Source organism: Phoenix dactylifera, chromosome 2 (genome assembly GCF_009389715.1).
Source record: "Phoenix dactylifera cultivar Barhee BC4 chromosome 2, palm_55x_up_171113_PBpolish2nd_filt_p, whole genome shotgun sequence".
NCBI classification, from domain to species: domain Eukaryota; kingdom Viridiplantae; phylum Streptophyta; class Magnoliopsida; order Arecales; family Arecaceae; genus Phoenix; species Phoenix dactylifera.
Window position 1 is genome coordinate 7,947,675 of NC_052393.1, and position 22,710 is coordinate 7,970,384.

Genomic DNA, 22,710 nt, shown 5'->3' on the forward strand with positions numbered 1-22,710 from the left:
AGGGAATTTTACCGCTGTCCGCCGTGTAATTCTACGTTGGAAGACGATATGATAGAGATGGAACACTTAATGACACAAAGTTACAACTGCTGCGAAACATGACACATACAAAAGACTTTTCTGATGCTCGGCACCATATTCCATTATCATATCCTCACTGCATGGAGCGACTGAGTGAGTCACCAAGGATTAGACCAAGCTATGGTCCCTACACGGGTGCAAATTGCTGATATTGATAGGAATTTGGTGTTCCCGTCTTTGCACTAATTACGAAATTAGTTAATTAATTCATGCTTGTCTACAAACCAGGAGCTCATTCTAGCTACAGTACACCAGCATGGTTTCCCCATGCAGTTTAGAAATATCGATGACAAATGTACTTTAACAGAAATATCTCTCTCCCCTCCCTCCCCTCTCTCTAAGAGAGAGAGAGAGAGAGAGAGAGAGAGAGAGAGAGCTCTGAGATGTGTTTAACAGAAAATTAGCAGATCATACATGAAAGCCATAACCTTTTTTTATTTCAGAGAACACGAAAATCATGAATCCAGAGTTTATGTCTTCGAACAGATGACCGTGCTTATGGCTCAGATGGTCTTTGGTAAAATCAGACAACTAATATGCAAAACCAAACAGAAAAAGCTAGGTTTTTCTTTGCATGAGAGATACAGGCTTGGAGTGCAGGTTTGGTATGTCTACAATCTCATCATGGAAGCATCCTCTTCATGTTTCAAATTGGCTACTCTGTAAGAAGTTACATCTTTGTCATCAAAGATACAGATAAATTACTCTAGTCATTACTTTGCTTGAACACCCAGTTCATAATAAATATTGTTACTAAATCACAAGGTCATATAAATTACTAACTGATTGGTCAGATAGATATTGTTACTAAATCACAAGGTCATATAAATTACTAACTGATTGGTCAATCCTCGAAGATTTTTTCTTTTGGGACTGCTGCAATGAGTGCTCATCAGCAATCAGTTTGACCGGTGCATAAACTGAAGTTGTCCTAATTCTTGCATAATACGAAATGCATAAAATCCATAGGATCAATGCAATTTGTGACGCACAGCCCGAATGAAGTAAATCAAATTTGGGAAGCTGTTATTCTATATCATGTGCCCTGAAGCATGATCAATTTGCTTCAGATGCTCTTCATGGCGTCAGTGATGCACCCACATCATAGTTATTGGGAAAGGGGATATTGGGAATGCTAAGTTTTGATCCATCCAAAATGGCCAACCAAAGGGCTACCATAACTTATTCACTGAAGGTGATAACCATTTCAGCAAAATAAATGGGCAAGAAAACTGATCTAAATGAATGAACTTTGCTTAAGTTGCAAATAGGAGACTATGAAATGCAAACACAGATTGAAAACAGGGAAACTTAAAACAAGCTTAAACTGGTATGACAATATAGGGTTGTGTTACATGAAGAGGGGCTTGGGAAAATCTTACTGAGCAACAGATAATTTTATTTGAGGGACTGACTCCTCAATGTAAGGGGGATGCAAATGGTCATATCTTGCATTCAGCATGAACACAAGGTTCTGGCTTTGAATGTAAGTAGCATTACTCCTGCTTCCATAAGCTGTCCGTGGAGTGCAAGTCTTAAGTTGTTTAAAAAGGAAACTCAGTTTTTATCCTGGTTTTATTTATCATTGGAAAAGTAAAAGATAGAAGGTGAGGTTAATGGAAAAAAAGTATTTGTTCATCGATCATAATACTAATTCCCTTCCAAAGTTCTGAAGTATCGAACAATGACAACAGAAGCATAAGTTCCAACCTATCATGGCCTTGTCCAATACTTGCACAAAACATACAGCCAATTTTTTAGAACTGTAAAACAGTGGTATGGTATCCTAAATACAGAGCATATGAAAAAAAAAAACCATTTTTAGAACAAAGGAGAGTACTTCAATAATCAAACGTTGTATAGTATGAGCTACATAACATTACTTTTGTGAACGTTGATATAGAGTCTATACCAACTTATTCTGCCACAGCAACATGCTTGCCATGGAGTTGAAGATCTAGAATTAGTAGCAGATCAAGATTTTACATGAAAACTAAAGTGCTATTGGTGTCTGGCATCTGATGCTCTATAGTATTGTATCCAATTCCTTCCAGCAAAGCTGCTACTTGGGAAATTTCATTGGGTTGCCGCGCCTGAGGTGGTCAGTCTGTGCAGGCTAAGCAGTTAGAGTTAGAATTAGTTGGGATCTAATACCATACCTCTACTCATTGGAACCCAAGTACTGATTGCAGTCAGATAAAATAAGTTCTAATCAGGATTTGTTAGTTTCTGATACTCACCCAGACAACATCATGGTGTTGGACAGCCAATGGAGGATCTAGGGTCCACCAGTAATAAAGAAAATGCGAGACTGGGTTCAGGAAAGGTAGAATGCAATGAGTTTCAAGGAACAACTAATCTAACATACTGATGTCATGCTTCATGCACAAAGAAGTATATAAGCATATGAAGAACCAGGAAGTGCTAAGTTTAGAACAAGGTTGCCAAGAAATTGAGGAAGAACAGTTTTGCTTGTTTATGTTTTTTCAAGATAAATCAAGTAATGGTGCCAATGGTCCTTGGCTGAGGCTAACAATCTTCTCGTGATCAAGAATAAATAAAATGTTGCTGGATGTTATTTTAGTGTGGTATGACATGGAGAGCACAAAGTGGTCATGCATGGATGTGCCCCCCTACCACTGGGAAACTCTGTACACCACTAGCCAAAACCCTGTGGCCTCCCAGGCCTCATGAGCGATTCTCCTCCCCCCTCCAATGTGCTAGGAACTATTTTTGATATATAGTCCAATCTGCTAGAAACTAGTTTCAGATATACAGTGCACTGCTCTGATCCTCCACACTATAACAATCATCATTTGAAATTTCACATTTAAAATTCCAGTACGAGTCAAAAACTTCTAATCCAATTTCTTTCAGTCGGAGAAGGCACTCAGTCCAGACAGCCAATCTGCTAGGAACTAGTTTTGGATATATAGCCCGAGCTTCTAGGAACTAATTTCATATTTATAGTGCCTTGTTCTGATCTGCTGAACCAAAATTCTACTTCCCTTAACAAGCATCATTTGAAAGAAGTCCTATACAAATCAGAAACTTCTAACCTAATTTCTCTCAATCTGGGAAGGTGCTCAGTCCTGACAGCCTCTTTATCTTCATGGATACATAGAGTTGAAATTTTAAAAGTGTTTATTTTTGACTCCTTTCAAAGTCCTGAATTTTTCAAAGTTCAAGGACTCAACACAACAAAGTGATGAAATCCCGACTTTATTTCTCTGTGGTCTCGTGGCTTGAAGGTTCCTCTCGGGAACTTCTTTTGGGTGGTTGGCTGCCCTCAATGGTTCAATCCTCATTCTCTTCCTCTTGTTGACTCACTATCACCAGCTTATAGACTTGTAGACAGTGATGAGGAAGGCGAGTGCTTCCCTGGTCAAGTTTTTTTAAATCTAATTTTTCAAATCTCATCTCCTTATTTTTGTGTATATCTATGCTTCAAGTTAGAATATAGAATGTCTGACCTAAACTATGCCCTTTATTCTTCTAGCTTAATAAAAATAAACTTCAAGGAGTAAATCTTTTAATTCAAATTTTTAATCCTTATTAGTTCAAAGAAAACCATAAAGCTCTCCCAAGATAATAAAAATATATTTTTATATAGCACCATAATGTGTATGATCATAAAGCGGTTAGTATTTCGATCCTTGTGGACAACTCTCTTCCAAGATGTGTCCAAAAGATGCTGAATATAAAGAAAGGATGGTGGAATTCCCTTATGCGTATGTGATTGGAAGCTGGGTTCTTTTTGTGGGTCGGGCAGGAGGTGAAGGCTAGAAGAAGAGAATTGCGCATTCCTGGTAAGGAAGAAGAGAAGAAGGTACCCCCAATCAAGACTGGCTCAGAGAATCACTGGTGTGGTTTCTACCCCCAATCATTTCGCCAACTAAGAAGTCATCCTTGATAAAATGAATATGACAAAATCATGACACTTGCCCTTCCTATCAACAAAACACAAAAATTCTAGCTCTGCCTCTTAGAGTAACTACAAATTCTTTGGACTTGCTCCAGTAAGAAATAAATAGCTTTACACCAATTGGAAGACTTGCATTCCTTCAAACAATTAAGATTGATGAAGCAACTTATTCAATCTGTGAACATCCCCTCTAACAACTCATCATAACAAGATCTTTGAGGGTTAGAAAGTAAAGTCTAAAGAATGCGTAGGGGGAGACAAATAAGGATCTGATCACAATCCCATCACGCCCTTGAGTCATGTCAAAGATGCTCCCTTCGTTAATCTACAATGGTTGAGGGCTGGAGATTCTTGATGCATCCAGTCTCTATGAAATCGACTTTGGTCAATAGATTTTGATAAGTTTTCAATGTGTATGAATCCTAGAAGGAATCTATGACATACCCATGAATTCTATAATTGTGAGGAAGTCTAGGCACTCATATGCATTCCTTCGTTTTGATGTGAAAAATAAAATACTCTTTCTTTAGAGTTTGCTTATAGAGTATTTTCTCTCTTGTGGTGGCGTGACATTGTCACATGCCCACAACCCTCAATTTGGCATTAAAGAGAATTGGTGATGGTAGTGTAGATTGATAGCTAGGTTAGTTTAAAAAGTTGGTCTGGTATTTTTATGGTATGTTTTGTATAAGGGCAAAAATCCTCATAAATTTGTTAGTTGATTCTATAAGAACTATGAAGAAAGTGACTGTTTTTTATCATGATCTTCTATCTTCTAGACGCAAATCCAATTTTTATGCATTGAGGATTGCCCATTCATGCTCAAAAAAAAAAAAAGATAAAAAAGAAGAACTTGCCCATCCAGCCCCTTCACTTTTCGTCCAAAATCATGAACATTGCATAGTTGATTAAGAATTAGATCACACCAGCATTGGTTTCAGCATTTATGCAATAAAGAAGCAGCATCAACTGCCATGTTACAGATGTTACATTGATTCCCTTGAGGAAAAATTGAAGTGTAGCAAAGGAGGTAAAAAGCAAATTAGTAATTCCAACTTGAACCCAAATATTCATGTTTATATCCCAAGATTGGATCCATTATATCATTGAATAAAAATCAGATTTGGATATATTTGGACACTTACTACATTTGTGTAAACACGTGGACGTGTGTTACATGTTGTATGCACAATTGAGAACTTCTTCAACAACCTACATTGAAGATACTGAAAAGGATATCAGTCTGAAAAGGTCAATGTTATATTTCCATCCAAGGGAAAAGACTGATTTCCAGATGAATTATCCAAATATTATTTTAGTTCATCTATTAACTTAGTTTTGCAAGGGCATTTTGGACGATTCAGCAGTTGGTAAGTTTTGTCTGGTTTTGAAATGGACTCACATCCAAACAGAGAACCAAAAATTATATGGTTGGATTCTCTAATGCCTTTTAGGTTGAGACTTTGATCGTAAAAAACCTGTTAGGATTCTGATTCATATACAGAGAATCCAATGCGATTTTGCTAAGATATTCCTCGAAATTGAAAACACAAGGACGAAAACACATGGATCATCAGAGAATCTATTAGCTGGTATCAAAAGCAGATTATTTTATATGATATCTCTTAAGGAACAACACATTTGAAGTAAATATTTAAAGAAAAAATCAAATCAGAGAAGAATAGTTACAGACTAATTTTGCAGCAAAAGCATTACTTACTGATCTGTTGTTTACTCCTTCCAACATTGTCCAATTTGGATGGCGATTTTTCGTATAGAAGAAAATAGATCCGCAGACCTATTGAGATGCGAACCGATCGCTGTCAAGTAACACTAGCTACAGTTGTCTTGACCGAAGAAATACAATATGAATGATGAAAATTTACCTCTGTCTTTGGTTCAAGAAGTACTAATTATCACATTGAAGAAAGAACATTACTAAGGTTGAACAAAATTTTTCATAAAGGCACCAAGTCTTCTGCATAAGTTAGCTGAGATGCAAGAATATCATTAATGGTGAAATATCCAAAATTTAAAAGACAACATGAAAAAACATCCTATATCCTGTAGTCACCATTTGTATATGGACAGTTAGATAATAAAAATCAAATTTTACATAACACTTGATACGAACCATTCTGTTGAAATGCTATGTACCAATTAGTGTCATTGTAGACAGAATATGGAGACTAAGATATATGATTTTTCTTACCATACTTTTTGGGTTCTAGCAAGTGGTGGAGCCAGGGACTTTATGTAGAGGGGGAACAAATCTATTCTTATTTAAAATCCAAAATACAGGTCAAAAAGAAAAAAAAAAATATTCATGATATCAAACTTACTAGGACTCATGATAAAAAAGCCTTTTTAAATATTTTAGTTTCTAAAAATATGCTCATAATCCTAATGATTAGACTTTTCATTGTAATCTATTGTCCATGCATATGAAACCTTAAAAACATGCATTATTAACAAATAAGAGAATTAGAAAAACAAGTAACGCTGCAATAATAAATAACAGAGAGAAGGAAAAAGGCCTTTGCTTAACTTCATCACTTGATCAACTGATGACATCGTTAGTTTGAAGGGGATAAATGCATTGGCCGAGGGACAATATATATAAAGCTTTCCACTCTCTCATCACACTTCAATGACCAGAGAAGTCATTAATCTTTCGAAACTTAAACATCATATACATAGAATATGATAACAACAATATTAAATACTCTATAAACAACAATCAGTTCAGAACTTCAGATGATGCCATATTTTTAGTATGCTCTTGTATGACTTTCCCGCTCCACTATTTGTCAAGGCTTAATTTAGAGTCTTCTTCTAAACTTCTGAAAAAAATTATGTTGAAATCAACTATGCTAGTGCCACAAAATAACATTCAATGCTCTCCAACAAAAAAAAATGAAGGGTAAAGAAATCACTTAGCAAGGGTTCAGCTGAAGTCCATGTGATGTAGGACAGCAAGGGGTTAGGGCTGCCTCCATGCATTTGTGGACCTTGAGGTGAAGGATTACGGTTATGAAGGATTTTATTGCTTGTTATCCAGGTTCGGAGTTTTTAGGATAGTCAATAAGAACTTAAAATTTAGGGCAATGGCTGTTCGAAAGAATTTCTATTTCCTATATGTGGGAACATGAACCAAATCACAATCTAGAGCTCTCTTAGACAACCAATTCTAAATCTGTAATCAAAATAGATTAATTAATGCAAGCAGAAATTTGAAGACAGCACTATGATCCATTCAAAGTCCAAAAGAAACAAGTATACATAGCAGTTTATGAAACAAAGAAGAAGATTAAGAGCGAGAAGAGAGGAATAAGTAGCAGAAAATATAGTGAGGAGGAGAAGCGGGGAAGAGAGAGGAAAGAAACAAGAGGGCCGAAGATGGCCTCAACATATCAATACCATTCCCACTAAGAAAACCAACATTCAAGTCTTTTGCTTGACCACTTTATAAGGACTCTTAAACTTGATCCATAAGTTAAAGAACTTTAGTTCTTCTGGAACTTTTTAAAAAGATAGAAACAAATCCCTCAAAAAGTTTCCAAAACAAACTAGTTATCGACTCCTAATAGCCACAGGTATTGTAGCATCATTGTTCCTGTTACAGTAATGTGAACAGTAGCAGCTCCATAACTTTGATAAATTGACTCTTTTGGAACCCCCTAAAATTATGAACTTAAAATCTTATGATACGGCCTTGCTTGGCTATTATTGAACTTCAAAAGATCCTAATAATTTCAATGTAAAGCCTGCAATTAAAGAACTCTAAATCAAGAAAATTTAAGCTATTGAATGTGAAACAATTCAATCCTGCATCATCCACTTCTGCCGAGCGGATCTCATCCTTAAGATCTTTTTCCAGAAGCTTGATCCTCCATCGAGTCTTTATAATTTGATGATAGAGGCCCACATAAAGTTCTGTTGCAATCGGGACATTCGTTTGTTGTTTTGATGTCCATTGTCTCACAAGAACCAAGGCTTGGATCATCTATTGAATTGAGATCTTCGAGGAATCCAGCAAATGAGTCAAGAATGGATCTTCATATCGTTCGATCTCTGTCATTTAGGGTTGTGACTTGATCTCACCATGAGTGCTTTTCATGCAAATCTTCATCGTTGTAATCTTCTACATATAAATACCTGATGGATCATCATTTGTAGCATCCTTAATCAATAGATCGCCGATTGCAGCATCTTTGTGTGATGGGATTTTGAACATATGCCCTTCACATTTAGAAGCTTTTATTGTAAGCTCTTCATGAAGTGTTTCATTAGGTTCTTCATTCTCCTGACTCTTGATTTGGAGTTCATCCTCAGAGAGCTTTTCAATGTCTAAAGCTATTGCAATTTTTTGATGTATAGAAGTCCTTGACATCACATCGTCGTTGATATATGTCAGCCTACCATCCATTTGGCAAAAGATCTTCTCATGTTTGACATGTTCATGAAGATCATAAATTTTGAAACTCAACTCATTTGAGGACATGATAGAAGGGTGAAAGGAGGGGATAGAAAGGAGATCAAGAGAAAGTAAAGAGGAAAAGCAGGGTTCTTTAGCTTTGATTCCAAATTTGATGTAGGACAGAAGTGGGTCAGGGCTGCCTACATGCAATCGTGGACCTTGAGGCAAAGGATTAAGATTATGAAGGACTTTATTGCTTGTTGTCCATGTTCCAAGATTAGGATAGTCATTAAGAATATTTGAAATTTAGGGCAATGACTGTTCCAAAGAATGTCTATTGAGGGCACCTATATGTGGGAAGATGTACCAAATCACAATCTAGAACTTTCTTAGACAATCAAAAATAAACCTGTAATCTAATTAGATCAAAGAATGCACACAGAGATCTGTAAATAGCAGTATGATCTATTCAAAGCCTAAAAGAAGCAGCGATAAACAACAGATTTATGAAATAAAGATAGAGAAGAAGAATAAGAAGATTGAGAGAGAAGGGAGGAATAAGTAGCATAAAATAGAGAGAGGAGGAGAAAGGGGGGAGAAAGAGGGACAAAACAACAGGGCCTAACCTGGTCTCAAATCTTCAATTCCATTCACAATAAAAAAAACACCACTATGCATGTCTTTTGCTCGAACCATTCTCAAACTTGACCACAGGTTAACGAATTTTAGTCCTTTTGGGACTCTTTATAAAGATAGAAACAAATACCTCAATAAGTTTCCAAAACCAACTAGTTATTGACTCCTAACAGCCCACAGGTATTGTAGCATACGTTCATGCTACAGTGACGTAAATAGTAAGTGAACCCTTGACTTACCTAAATCAACTCCTTTTAACCTCCTAAAATTATGGACTTAAAGATCTTATAATGCTATCATGATTGGCTATCATTAGAATTCAAAAACCCTAATTATTTCAATCTAAAGCCTGCAATTAAAGAACTTTAAATCAGCAAAATTTAGGCTATTGAATGGGATAGAATTCAGTCCTGCATTACCATGTTTAGGTAAATGACAGCCTCACTGCCAGAGATGAGAAAGAGAGAGTGAAGGCTAGGTGGTGCAATGGTGGGATATTGGATGGGCATCTCTCATCCAACAAACCACCATGGAGAGCTTGTGGTTGGGAAGAGGAAGAAGGTTGAGGTTTATCAAAGTGTTGGTGAGAGACAGAGGAGAGAAAAACCTATTGAATGGGACACGAGAGAGCACAGTCATTGGATTTTAATCAGACTGTAGATCTGAATGAAATTCTTTTTATTTTTCCTAACTAATTCAAAAGCTGTTTGCTAAATTTGATACTGGGAAGTCAAAATATACAGCACCCTGAAGTTTCAAAAATGTAAAGTTGGGAACAACAAGAAAGTACCTGAAAGAGGCTTCTTCTTGGAACTAATGGGCTGCTAGCCCCCAACTGCAGTGAGCCCAACGGGGGCACAATATGTAGATTTGGACTTGGAGGCGATACAATGAGATATAATAGGGTTTTTCTCTAGGAGGGTCACGTGTCTACGATCCTCCTTTTCCTCCGCTCTTCATTTTAGCAATACTTGCATATAATAAAACATATGGATATTTATAATTTGAGAAATACTTTAGTATTTAAAAGTCGTTATTAAAAAGTCAATTTTACAAGTAAACTGAGTTATCTACAAAACTGAAGGCATAACTCAATACAAGGATGAGAGCAAAAAGTAGTCCTCCTATAAGCAGTTGGATGGTTTTATCCATTTAAGAATACTTTCAAACATATAAGTAGAAAAATAACATACTTGAAGAAGCTACAATTTCCAGATATTTAACATTTATATAAATAATAAAATATTCAAGACAATGTGTAACTACCTAGGACCTCACTTAGAAAGGCATCAATAATTGGGCTCCTTGCCCCTATATAAGTATTCAAGATCTCCCAGTACACAACTGATGTGAGACTGAACGAAAACCTGCACTCCCCTTGTTTAAGTTGCAAGGCTAAAGATCCAAATCTAATCAATCCAGTCACAAACACTAAAATTGGCCCATGTGAGCACCAAAAAGGCTCGTGCTATGGTGTCCCCATGTGCTGGGTCCGCTCTTATACCATTTATAAAGACCTAGGACCTTATCCAAAAAGGTTAGTTAGAAGTTATAGTTTGGATTTCTTTATCCTATATAAGTATTCAAGATCTCCTAAGTGTGCAATAGATGTGGGATTATAAACATACCCACACAAGTCCTTGTATAATGCCTTACTTTTTTTTATATAAAAATGATGGCAACTTAACTTGAACAGCAACTCCAAGAAAAAAGATTGACAAAGACAACAAGGAAAGAAAAATAAAGGAAAAGATGCAAATAGGAGGGGAGTGAAAAGTGAGATTTAATTTAAATTACCTAAAGTATAACGAAAAAAAATGAAGAAACAAAAAATAATAAGCATCCAAAAAATTAAACTTTGCCTATTTAGGATTGGCTTCGTGTTTATTTGCCAATCATTTACATTACCTAAAGTATAACGAAAAAAATAAAGAAACAAAAAGTAATAAGCATCCAAAACATCAAACTTTTACTATTTAGGATTGGCTTCATGTTTATTTGCCAATCATTCCTGCCAAGGTTTACTAGCGATCTTGTTTTGAGCTTTTGCAAATCCTATTTAAAAACTTTACCCCACGTTAGCAAGGCTTTCCTCTTCTCTTTCTATACCTTTCAATATAGATTTGAATAGTGATGCTTAGTATGGTCTTTTAAAATCTTTTCTGCAAACGCGAATGTCATCTGAATATATTCATCATTTACCTGCAATTGGCGCAACTTCATACACATCTCTCTTCATCCACTTGCCTCTAGTTTTTAATAGATATGTTATCACATATCTCCTTGTCCACATGTAAAACAATTTCATGATAACATAAGTGGTCATGTTATGGCCATTTTTGGCCATCTATTTTGGCCGGTCCATGCTTTTATTCCTTCTATTTCCATTGAAGTTGCAGAACATACAAATTCCATCCTACTGATTTTTAGGCCCTATCATCTCTTTTGCCCATATTTCTATTCAATATCTCGGCCTTATCCTTAAAGAATATAACTAACTAACAGCTTACACCATCATACATCTTATTTTGTATTTTTAGTAACTTCATTTGTAACTAGGATAAAGAGATACAGGATTAATGCTAGCTCTTAAGTAGGCAAACCAGGAACAGAAACATATTTGTCTCGCCACAATTAATTTTTAATGCTTATTATCATTTATCAACCCAACATGAATGTCCCAACAGTTCCAATATACCATTTACAAATGATTTTCTTCCACAATGCCCGCTTAATTATCTTTCATGGTATTCTAACTATTTAAGACATTCTCCAAGTTGAGAAAGATCACGAGTACATATCTTTTCTTAATCCAAGTAAAGCACAACTGGATAAGAAACTGAGAAACAAAAAAAGAGTTTAGGAAAAAAGTTAGGAAAAAAGGCAGGGCCTAGGCACGTACCTTTAACAGCTACACTCTTAAAATAGGGAGGAAAGCCATATATTAATCTTTCTATAAGTTGCTGCTAAAATCCGGCCCGACCTAAGCACCGAGTTGTCGAGGTCGCTAGAGTGGCCGGAGAAACTTTCGATCAGGTCAGTAGGGTTGGACTGGGTTCGCTGCACGCCCCTAATTTGAGAAAAGATGGTGCTGGCTGCACTTGGACAAGAATTCCAATGCCAGATATAACCTGAAACAGAAGAAACAAAAGTCCACTTGCTGGAGTGCATCCAACAGGGACTCCTCGTGCCTAAATCAGGCATAGCTCTCAGGGAAACAGAGAGGATGTCTTGTAGGTGGCAGAGTAGCTGCATCATGGTGAGTTAAAATAACTTACTTGAGGGTCCCCTAGGTAAGATATATATAGGCGAGGGGGTCGGCGCCCATCACCGAACAAATCGGGCATGTTTGCGGATTGTTCAGTAACAGCCCGAGCAATCCACTCAGGCATTATGCCCGCACGTTGCGTCTGCTGATCTTGCCTATGCTTTTTCCTTGCGTGATCGTGGGTTGAGCTATGTTGGATGCTAGCTGGGGTGAATTTGAAATTCAAATGCCTTTGTGCGCGAGCCATATGGCGAGCTCTTATTGGTCGGCCTACCATGTCGGCCATGGCCGATTTTGAGGTGTATCACTATAGGTGATTAGGATAGGATGACAGGCAGAAGTTGGTTGTGAGAAGGTTAGAAAACACATTTGAAGTCTTTTTAGCATACAAATGTACATACAACACATATTAAGTTGTGTAGTATCTGTAAAAGAAGCAATATAAAAAAAATTAGAAGACTATCTAACCCCAAGATCTAAGCATGAGTGCACATTGGCTATGTCAAATCATACTAGTAAGGTGCCTAACATACCAGCAAGGTACCTCTATTGATATGCCCCACACAACCTGTCCTTGTCGACATATGGTACATCACTTCATTTTCGCTATGTTGGCACCAAGAGGCATACCATGTTTTGGTATCATACCAATATCATACTGTACTGATAAGGTTTCAATACTGGTACCATTATTAGTGTTTCAACCCTTGATCTATCCACAAGATCATATTTTGAAGCTTTCAAGGTAGAGAAGAATATCGCTTATATAACCTTTTGGATAATAATCATCGTGTTACCTGTTGCACATAAACTCACCATTTCAATCAAATAAGTTGATCTAATTATATTGTCAGAAATTGTTGCTGATGTTCAATTAATCTACAGTTATTGAAATTTAATTGATTGTATAACTGATTTGATTCCACAGGCATTTAAGTGGCAGCTTCAGCATATAATCACTGTTCTTGACAGATTAGTTTTAAGCAGGTGCTCTTAGAAAGTATGGTCATGATTACTGGAAATGACCACGTGAATTAGGTCAAAGTTTATAGAAGAATATATAGGTCATAAATTTCACCAAAGAAAAAGGGCACTCCAAGTCTCCTACAAGATAATCATTTTATACCTCCAAAGTTCTCTAACTTGATAGCATATTTCTAGTGATACAAATCTATACCTTAAAAAACCTAACCAAAGACATAAAAATCACTTTTTGAAGGAAGTATTATCAAAGCACCTTGAATTATGGAGAACTCTCAAGAGTGAAAATATCTTATCTACTCACTACACCATCAAAGTTTTGTTGCATAGACATTGATCTTGGAAAAGTTAGAAAACTTTCAATTGTATAAAGCTACCATTTCAATGAATACAAACAATTTTAATACAACCTGCCTGTGCACTCAATAGAGCCGCAGCAGCAGTTTTTCCTTTTTATGTTACCATCAGAATCATGAACCTGATCTATGGTATAGTTGTAATCATATGTCAGTTCTTGTAATGGCTGAATATCCTCAGAAGCAAAAAACATTATATGAGGCATACTCTTGTCGTCATGATCATAAAGGAGATTCTGTGCATAAAGATTTGGCATACAGCTGTGATTAATGAATCTTCCAACATTGCCAAATGCAGAAGCATCAATAGTGAAACCCACCTCATCAGTTTCACAGGAAGCACCCTTTTGAAGAGCAGGTATTGAAGTTGAGAGACCCTCCCAGAGGGATTTGTCATAATAGTTGTTCCCAATAGCAAAAAGATATTCATCATTTCTCCTTTTCTGAGCCTCCTCATCCTCCAATATCTCTCCTACATACTCACAGACGAAGCTGCCAGATGGAATTTTTTTCAGGGATCTCAGTCCCCAACCCCTTGCTTCAGTCTTAAAGATTTGCAGTGGAAACTTGAGGCCGTGTTGGCTGACCCTATTGTGACAAGATGGAAGGCACTTGCAAGAAGGGCCACACTCATAGACGAGAGGTTTTGCTTCTATAATAGCACCATTATGATTGAATGGAATCTCCCCTCCATTTTTAACAGCACAGGCACACTTGTCGGAATCAGAGCATCCATCAATGCAATCACAACCGCTTGGAGGAGGTGGGTGGTGTCTAAAAGGATAGATCAAATTTGCAATGTATTTGAATGGCATCGGATACTCAGTGTCAATAGCATTCACTGCAGAAATGGGTAGTTTCTCTTTTCCTTGAGATATATCTCCTATATAGAGATTAAAACCTGGTTGTGAGCTTTTTGACTTCATAATTTCAGCAATCTCAAGTTTGGGTTGCCCTGCCATTCTTCTCAACTGAAACATAAAAACATAGTGACCACCGCTCCCTTTTGTCCTCCAATACCTCTCAACCAAATACAGTCCGTCATAAATATAAATTGGTACTTTCTTTTGCTTGGCCCTAGCTTCTGGGGAATCACTGGATTGGTAGCAAACAAAACCATAAATAACTCGTACAGGTGTTTTGGTTTCCATACTATTTTTCAGTGCCAGATTTCCACGGTCAAGCGTCTGATCTTTATGAGGAATTCCAGAACCAGAATATATCAAGACATCAGATTTGTCCTTGACATCAGAATAACGACCAGAAGAAACGATACTAATAGCTAAATTTGTTTTGCCTTGGTTAACAAAATCGATACCAGCCTGGTGTTGACGGTGAAGGCCAACAATACAGAGCTCCACCCTCAGATGAAACTCATCGCCAACTTCAACTCCTGGCACACTTCCCAGATACTTCCTACCATCACCCAGCCCATATTTCTCCCTGAAGAGCTTAAAAGCAGTAAGATCAGCACGAACACCCTGATCAGCTTCCTTTGACTTTGATTCCTCTTCCTCGAATACCTTTCTAAATATGGTACGAAACTGATGTAAGGTCTCCATGACCTTGCAACGAGCAGCGATATTTTCCAAGAGGTCATTGATTGCCATGTTCGACTGCCATGCTGCTTGATAAACATGGGAGCTTCCATCCTGTTCAATGTGCCAAGAAGACTCTTTTTCATTAGTCTCCATTAGTTTATTCACTTGGTGGGGTCCCTCCAATTTTCTTTTCTTTGTCAAAATCTCAATTCCTTTCACATCTTTTCCATTTGTAGTTTGGATCACTGCTACTCCCTTTTGAACTATTTCCTCAGTCCTATTGGTGTCCTTCTTGCTACCATTTGTGGCATCTTTCTTAAAAGTAGTAATAGGATACCAGTCTGCTGAATTTCTTATGCCAGAAGGGTACATCTTTGGAGCAGATTCTTTCTTGGTCGAATCACTCACCATCTCCACTGATTTGAGTGGTTCCTCCGAAGATTCTTGAGGCCCATGATTCATGCTTTTCACAGATTCAACTGATTCCTCCCCACCAAAACGGAAAGACTCTTCCGATGATTTGTCCAAGACTTTCTTTCTCCAATCTAGGGTTTTGGAAGCGGATCGGACATAACCAATCTGAAATCTCCACGGGGCCAATTGCTTGTGTCGTTTGCCCATAACTTTGGCATCACCACCGTTCTTGAGATTATCCAGAGCTTTCCGATTCTCCTTTTCTCCAGAACCCTTCTCCTTCTCCTCCAAAGAATTATATGACTCCTTTTCAGAATACTTCTCTTTTTCCTCTATAAATTTGCTTGCCTTCTCTTTCTCCTCCAAAGAATTGCATGACCCCTTTCCAGAATACTTCTCCTTTTCCTCTTCCAATTTTCTTGAGTCCTCCTTATTCAAGTTGAGAAGACCTTTGGAGGAGGAACGGAGAAAACCTTCTTGGAATCTCCAGGGCGCCAAAGATTTCTTCTTATACCTAATTCCAACATCACCACCGCTGCTTGAATTCTGCAAAGACTTCAAATCTTCCCCCTCGCCAGCAGTCTCATCCATTCCAATTCAATCCCACCAAAAACAAGGAAAAAATTGCAGCAAAATCACTAAAATCAATCAATACTGCAGTTTCTCGACGATTAAAAAAAATGAAAAAAGGGGGTCAAAAATTGGCTATATACATTTCTTTAATCAGCGCAATGTGCGTAAGAACTTAAAAAATTCAACCAGTCCGGAGCTGAAATTGGAAGAACAAAACAAAAAAGAAAGAAAGCAGGAACATATTCAGAATAACACGACAGCGTAGAGCTCGCCCAGATCTTGAAAAAAAAAAAAAAGTGAACAAATGGGGGGAAAGAGGAGTTCACGAGGATGGGAGACAAGACCGACCTTGGATCGAATCCTGTCGCGCGAGCGACGCGGGAGAGAAGGGAATGGATGGCGGCGAGATCTTTGAACCCGTGCTAGGGTTTGGTCTCGTGGTTATCACTTATCGGATCGTCCGAAGGCGACGACGAAGAGAGTTGCGCGGCTGTGGCGGGTGGGGAGTGAGAGTGGCGCGACGGACACCGGGGGGGTATAAATAGCTTCCCGTACTCAGAGAGGTCACGTGTTGTAGTGCGGTAATCGGTACTTTTCCGCCGGGAATGGGCCGCCGGTTCTTGATTCTGAACGGTGAGTAGGTGAGAAGGAACACCGTACACTGGAAGATTGCAATGAGAAGAGGCCACGGACACCACGTCACCATATCCATGAAATGGCGTTGGGTATTTCGTCCTTCATCTTTCACTAGCCGGTGTGAGGCTGTGAGCCTCTCGCTCTTGGGTCCTATTTGTTTCCTGTTGGAAATAGTAATTTTGAGTCTATTCTCCTTCAAAATGTTATATGGGGTTTAAAGATCGAGTTTTAGATGGGCACAAACTCTTGCTAGGGTAATTTAAATTTAGCTGGAAGGTAAACCACAATGTAAAAAATATATATCTTTAAAAATATTACAAGAAAACAAAAGAAACAACTAGAAGCACCACCAAAATGAATGATTTGAGGGAAAGGATAAGTAAAAGGCTAATCTCAGCCAACTAGGCCTTCATCGCGGAGTGTTGCTTCCAATTTTTGATGGCTACGTGTAGGTCAGATTTCCACCCCAAAAGGTTGTATTTAAATGCCCAATTGATTGGCGGTAGATTGAAAAATGGGCCGAACCTCTATGAATTAAGAGTGCAAATAGGTTGAGTTGGGTCGGATCATGAGTGACCCCAACCCAATCCGATTCTTTATTTAGATCCTAATTTTAGATTCAGACCAAACCCAATAGAAAATCGGATCGGATCGGATCGGGTCTACCACTACAATTTTTGATCCAATGGGTCATTCGGGTCGGGTCGGATCCATGTATAACTTGAATCCAACCCAAAAAATTCGAATCCGGTTTGGGACCTATTAGCTTTCAGAACTTATTTGCCCCCCGCAGGCCCAAATAATTTTACATATTCGGATCGGGTCGGGTCAGATCATTGGACTAAAAATTCAAAATTACTCAAATTTTTAATAGGTCAGTTCAAATCTGAATTCAATAAACCCAGATCCAACTCAGAAAATGAAACAGGTCCAATTTTAGGATCCGACTCGACCACATAGGTCCTCTAAAATGGGTCAGATCAGGTCTAAGTGGGTCGGATTGGGTCACGAGTCAATCCGACCCATTTGCAGCCTTACTATTAATCAAGTTTCAGTTGAAGTTGGATAGAAAGCTCAAGGTGATAATTCTGATAAGTTGGACAGAATCTCTTGCATCTACATCCTCTTCTGCTTTTGTAGACATCTTTTGAGATCTTTCATTAAATGCATCGATCTTATAACATCGTCTCTAAGTGACTCTAGAATCGACCCTACATGGCATAAGTTGGTCACGCCATTATTATTATTTTTGCTCTAGAATTGACTCCAGAATTCAATATCTTCAGCAAGATTACAAGACACAATCGTTATTATCAATGTCTCCTACCACTTCATGCGATCTTGTTCAGAATATTGCATGAGAAGGCCAGGATGAGCCCCGGGTCTCTCATACCATCCATAGACAAAAATAGTTCATAGATTTACTATATCATGAGACAAATTATATGTATAGTAGGTAATTGTCTGAGTTCATAGAATATCCAATCTCTTGCCTCGCGTTCCTTTCAGCCTTAACCCAGGATAAATTCGGATCAAATATGGGCCGTCATGGGCCCAGCTCAGGCCTAACCTTGAGCCCCAGGCTTTATCAGGGCCCGGGCTTGCTTTTTAAATTTGGGCTAAACGGAAGTTGCAGGTGGACAGTTGGAAGGTTAGAAGGTTGTATCTGAGGATCATGCTGAAGTGCAGCTTGCAAGCTTCTACTAGACATGAACGAGTCCATTCTAGTCTATGTCCATTCTAGTGCAGCTTGGTTATTGTATCTACGAAATTGTTACATTGGATGACCACATCAAGGTATCCATCAACCTTCTATTTTACAATGCTGACAAGCATATAATAGGACAGATGGTGAAGGAAGAGAAAACCATTGTTGGCCTTTAACACATGTTCATCATGGTCTATCTCCATCCTGGCTTAATTTGATGGAAGGGGTACTATTCTACCCGCTGATAACTTGCTTCAGATCGACATGTTTATTGTGTTGGATCTCCATCCTAACCTGGTTTGATGAAAGGTGCTATTATACAAACACATCAATAACATGCTTCAAACTAAGATTATGTGATAAAAAAGGGAGCATTCCCAATTTGACACGCATGCATGCAGAAAAAAGAAAAGAGAAAAAAAAAAAAAAAAACAATTATGGAGGGTGCTGGGCACATTCTCTCTTAATGTATTTAGGCATCCAAAGCAATTCTTTAGGCCAAAGTCACCATCTGGTATTAAAATGGAAAAGAGGCTCAACAATAACATGCACTATATGTATGTGTGCAAACAAGCAATTCGGCTCCAAACCATGGTCCGCCGAACCAAATTAAAAAGCCGCGGCCGCGTTCCTGTTTTGAAAGAAACAGGGGACGCAGAAATTTCCAAATTAAAAAGCCGCAGCCGCGTCCCTATTTTGAAAGAAACAGGGGACGCGGCCGCGGCCTCGGCCTCTACCGCGCCCTCATGGATTCCCTCGCCCCTCCCCCCGGGCTCCGCCACCCCCCAGCCAGGTCTCCTCCTCCTTCTCTTTCCTGCTCTCTCTTTCGTTCTCTTCTTTTCTCCGGCTCCGACAGAGAAGAGTTGGCTGGTTCCGATACAAATCGGAACCGTACCGATCCGATAGGTTACCGGTAGGCCTACCGATACCGGTACGGCGAATCTTGCTCAAAACCACCATCGAAAGCAAAGAATCACATCATGTTCTCGGCGCAACACATGGGGTGTTGCTTGGGAAAAAAAATGGAGTCCCCTCGCAGGCCATATGCACAAAGAGTGGATCACAAGCTTGTGGACCATGTGGGTGTGGGGGGGGGGGGGGGGGGGGGGAGAACTCAGGTGGCCTCTCAATTGACAGCTGCCTTTCTTAATTTCTTGGCAAGTGCCGAATCTCCAAAGCGCATGTTCCTCTCCAACTTGGCCAGACAAAGCTATGAACAACATGTATTCAAGGAGAAGATTCTGTCTTCACATCTAAAAGTAAAGGGGATGGCCTACACAAGAAGGGGGTCATGATGAGGGCCTCAAAAGATATAGTGCCTTCGCCCATGTTCTCAAGACACGCCATTGGCTCTCTAATTGATCCCTCCAATCTTGTCTACCCCACAGACATTGACATGATAGAGACATCATAAGTGGATCCATAAGAGATGATGATACTACGGCAATTAGCTTTCTTATAGTACGAGTTGGCAACAGTGAATAATGAATGGCACAGAGACATGCATCCCATTAATCTTATTTTGCCTAGATTTTTCAATGAAGAGATTCACAAGATATCTAGGCAGTACCATGTCAATTGAATCATTTTAAGGTCTTGCAGTCATAAAATTCAGATCACCATAACCATAGACCATACGAACCCAATGCAGGAGAATTGAAGATCTCAATTATGAGATTGAACCATGTCCATGCTCTGAGGACCAAGGACTGCAGGTCTGTACACACACACACACACACACCCCGCTCACAGAAAAACTACAAACCTCCTGATCAAAGAGAAACCGAAAGGCAGGATAAAATGAGAGCGGGTTATAGTTCACATAGTCCAGAGTCTGGAATCCAAGAAGACAGAAACTAAACAAAACGGGTATCAGTCTGTCCATCTACATTAATGGCTGTTCTCTGCTCATCTATGTACCAAGGCACCTCTCAGACAGCCAGCTGCTTCTGCTGGACTCTTCCTCAGTCAAGCAGCAGTGTAACCTTGGGGGAGCAGGGGGTGACTCCAATAGGTGCATCTCCCTCTGAAGAATAGAGCAGTAGGAATGGAAGATGACAGGGGTTACATTCAGCTCGAAGCCCATGCCGAACAAGAAATCCACTTCCAAATAGTTCATCTCCATCAATGTTATCCCTCCCACCTTTGCAAAATACGCATTGTTGTAATATCTACGAAGACAAACAGAGAACATAATTAGCAACCCAGTTGGAGATTTTTCTTTTTCTTTTTTCCTGGTTAAACAACTGTATCTAATTAAAATTACATATGTGGTATGTAAAATGAGCATGCCACCGAATTAAATATGAACCAATTATAATCATATCGATCGACATGACTGTCAATGCAAGTATTGAGGTCTAATTTTGGAGTTGAAATTATTGAGTGCGCTGTTTCCTATCCAATGTGCATCCTGCAATTTCTATGTGATGAGTTATATGTAAATGCTAAACTAGTTGAGATGACTTCTTTACAATTGAAACAGCACCAATTTGAAGTTATAATAGTCTGCCGATCATTGTCAAGAAGTCACTATATATAGAATGTTCATTTCCACATGCCAGTGGTCATAAAATATGAAAGCATCCCCTCTTCTCTTTCTTTCCTTTTTCCATGTATCTTATGTGCTGAATGATGAGTTCCCTTGCAGTTGAAGGGGACCATCAGAACACACCAAACCTCCAACAAATGGACCAGTAGCACTGCTTTAACTTTAATGATTTCTTAAGTTTACCTTCCCAAATTATGATTAATCTCTAGTTGCAGACTCTACCTACATCACAGAATAAGAACGCAATGACTGTTCAAATAAAACGGCAGGCAAAACTTTTAATGGCGATTTGAGAGATGAGCTAAGTTTACCACCAATCCAACTGGATGTACACTTTGTTCCATGGCCATAGAAGCTAAATGGTCCCTACAACAAGAACTACTTGTGGTTGCGAGATTACGATACTACCCATCATCCATGGAGTTAAGAGGGATGCAAGGATTCCTTTGAAGACACGCCCACCTCATTCTTAGTTGGCAGGTGGACAAAAAGGAGTGGAGAGGGCTCACGGAAGCCATCAATGGGACCCAAACACCTGGCCGGATCTTCTCACAACTCCCTCTCTCTTTCTCGCTAAAGAATTGAGAGGAAATTAAAAGCGTTCCGGGGAGCTGGTAAGACTACTTGTTTGCGTGTGCGCAACTTGGAAGGGACCTGACTTTTAGCAAGAAGAAAAGAACTCTAAAGTAACCCCTCCAAACCCCAGATAAATAGAAGAAGAAGAAGAATCGCAACAACAAAGATCGCTTGATTCCAAGAAGAATAAGCATTACGAAAAAAAAAAAAGAGATCAGGAATCCAGCATCAAGAAAGCCAAGAACTACTCCAAGTGATCAAAAAAGAATTCTGAATTGAAGGAACACAAGAAGCGCTGTTAGAAACTATTGCTGGTACTATTAGTGCTGCAAACTTACATGTCGTCCATGAACTTGACGGCGGTGAGGACGGAGGTAATGATGAAGCGGTGGACGTTGAAGGAGTCGATTGAGACGGAGGGGTGGCGCTTTGTGAAGCGGTCGAGGTAGACGTAGGCGACGACGTAGCATGCAGGACTGCAGCTGGCGTAGCGGAAGATGCGCTCGAGGTAGCTGCGCACCGAGATGGCGGGCTTCGAGAGGCCGTGGAAGGCCAAGGCCCGGTCGTGGAGAGCTGGACGCCGCTGGGCGGCGTCGTTCCGCTCCGCCACCCTCTGGAGGAGAGAGGAGAGAATTGAGACCACTCTTGGGATGGCATGCGGTTCCTCCTCCACGACCTCGGCCATTGGGGTGGTCTCTTGGTAAAGAGAGAGAGAGAGGGCTAAAATTAATAAAGATTGTAGAGGAAGAGGAGGGGAAATAAATAGATGTGGGCAGGGTGGACTCCGCCAAGGAGAGAGAGTGAGTTAATAAAATAGGCCCAGTTATCATTAGTTTTTTTGTGTGTCTTGGATTATTACTGTGGTGTGGTTTGGTTTGGTTTGGTTTGGACGGAGCGTCAAGGAGATTGAGTTGATGAGATCATGGTAAAGAGAGAGAGAGAGATTCGTATGGGACTTAGTAATTCTTAACTTTAGGAAAGAATTTAATACAAGGCCATCCATTATTATCTTTAGGAAAGAATTGGTACAGGGCTTGAGCTGTG

The 22,710-nt window shown here is 39.1% G+C and overlaps 2 protein-coding genes across 5 annotated transcripts; both read right to left on the reverse strand.

Moving 5' to 3' along the window:
* Window positions 1–489: 489 nt before the first annotated feature.
* LOC103710790 (histone-lysine N-methyltransferase, H3 lysine-9 specific SUVH6-like) lies at window positions 490–16,945 on the reverse strand. 4 transcript variants are annotated; one of them, XR_005508765.1, is made up of 3 exons: window positions 13,988–16,945; window positions 5,727–5,997; window positions 490–741 (listed from the first exon to the last, which is right to left on the reverse strand). XR_005508765.1 is itself a non-coding variant. In XM_039119720.1 (2 exons), exons 1-2 carry the CDS (start codon window positions 16,211–16,213, stop codon window positions 5,965–5,967), a joined length of 2,259 nt encoding a protein of 752 aa, XP_038975648.1. In that variant the 5' UTR covers window positions 16,214–16,945; the 3' UTR covers window positions 490–5,964. The 4 variants fall into 4 exon arrangements, 3 of the variants coding, with proteins under 3 accessions (XP_038975648.1, XP_017699206.2, XP_017699205.2); XM_039119720.1 differs by having other exon boundaries at window positions 490–5,997; XM_017843717.3 differs by lacking the exons at window positions 490–741; window positions 5,727–5,997 and having other exon boundaries at window positions 13,600–16,260; window positions 16,544–16,945.
* Window positions 16,946–20,086: 3,141 nt separating this feature from the next.
* LOC103710791 (cyclin-P4-1) lies at window positions 20,087–22,465 on the reverse strand. The gene is made up of 2 exons (XM_008796686.4): window positions 22,005–22,465; window positions 20,087–20,710 (listed from the first exon to the last, which is right to left on the reverse strand). Exons 1-2 carry the CDS (start codon window positions 22,349–22,351, stop codon window positions 20,452–20,454), a joined length of 606 nt encoding a protein of 201 aa, XP_008794908.1. The 5' UTR covers window positions 22,352–22,465; the 3' UTR covers window positions 20,087–20,451.
* Between the last annotated feature and the right edge of the window lie 245 nt (window positions 22,466–22,710).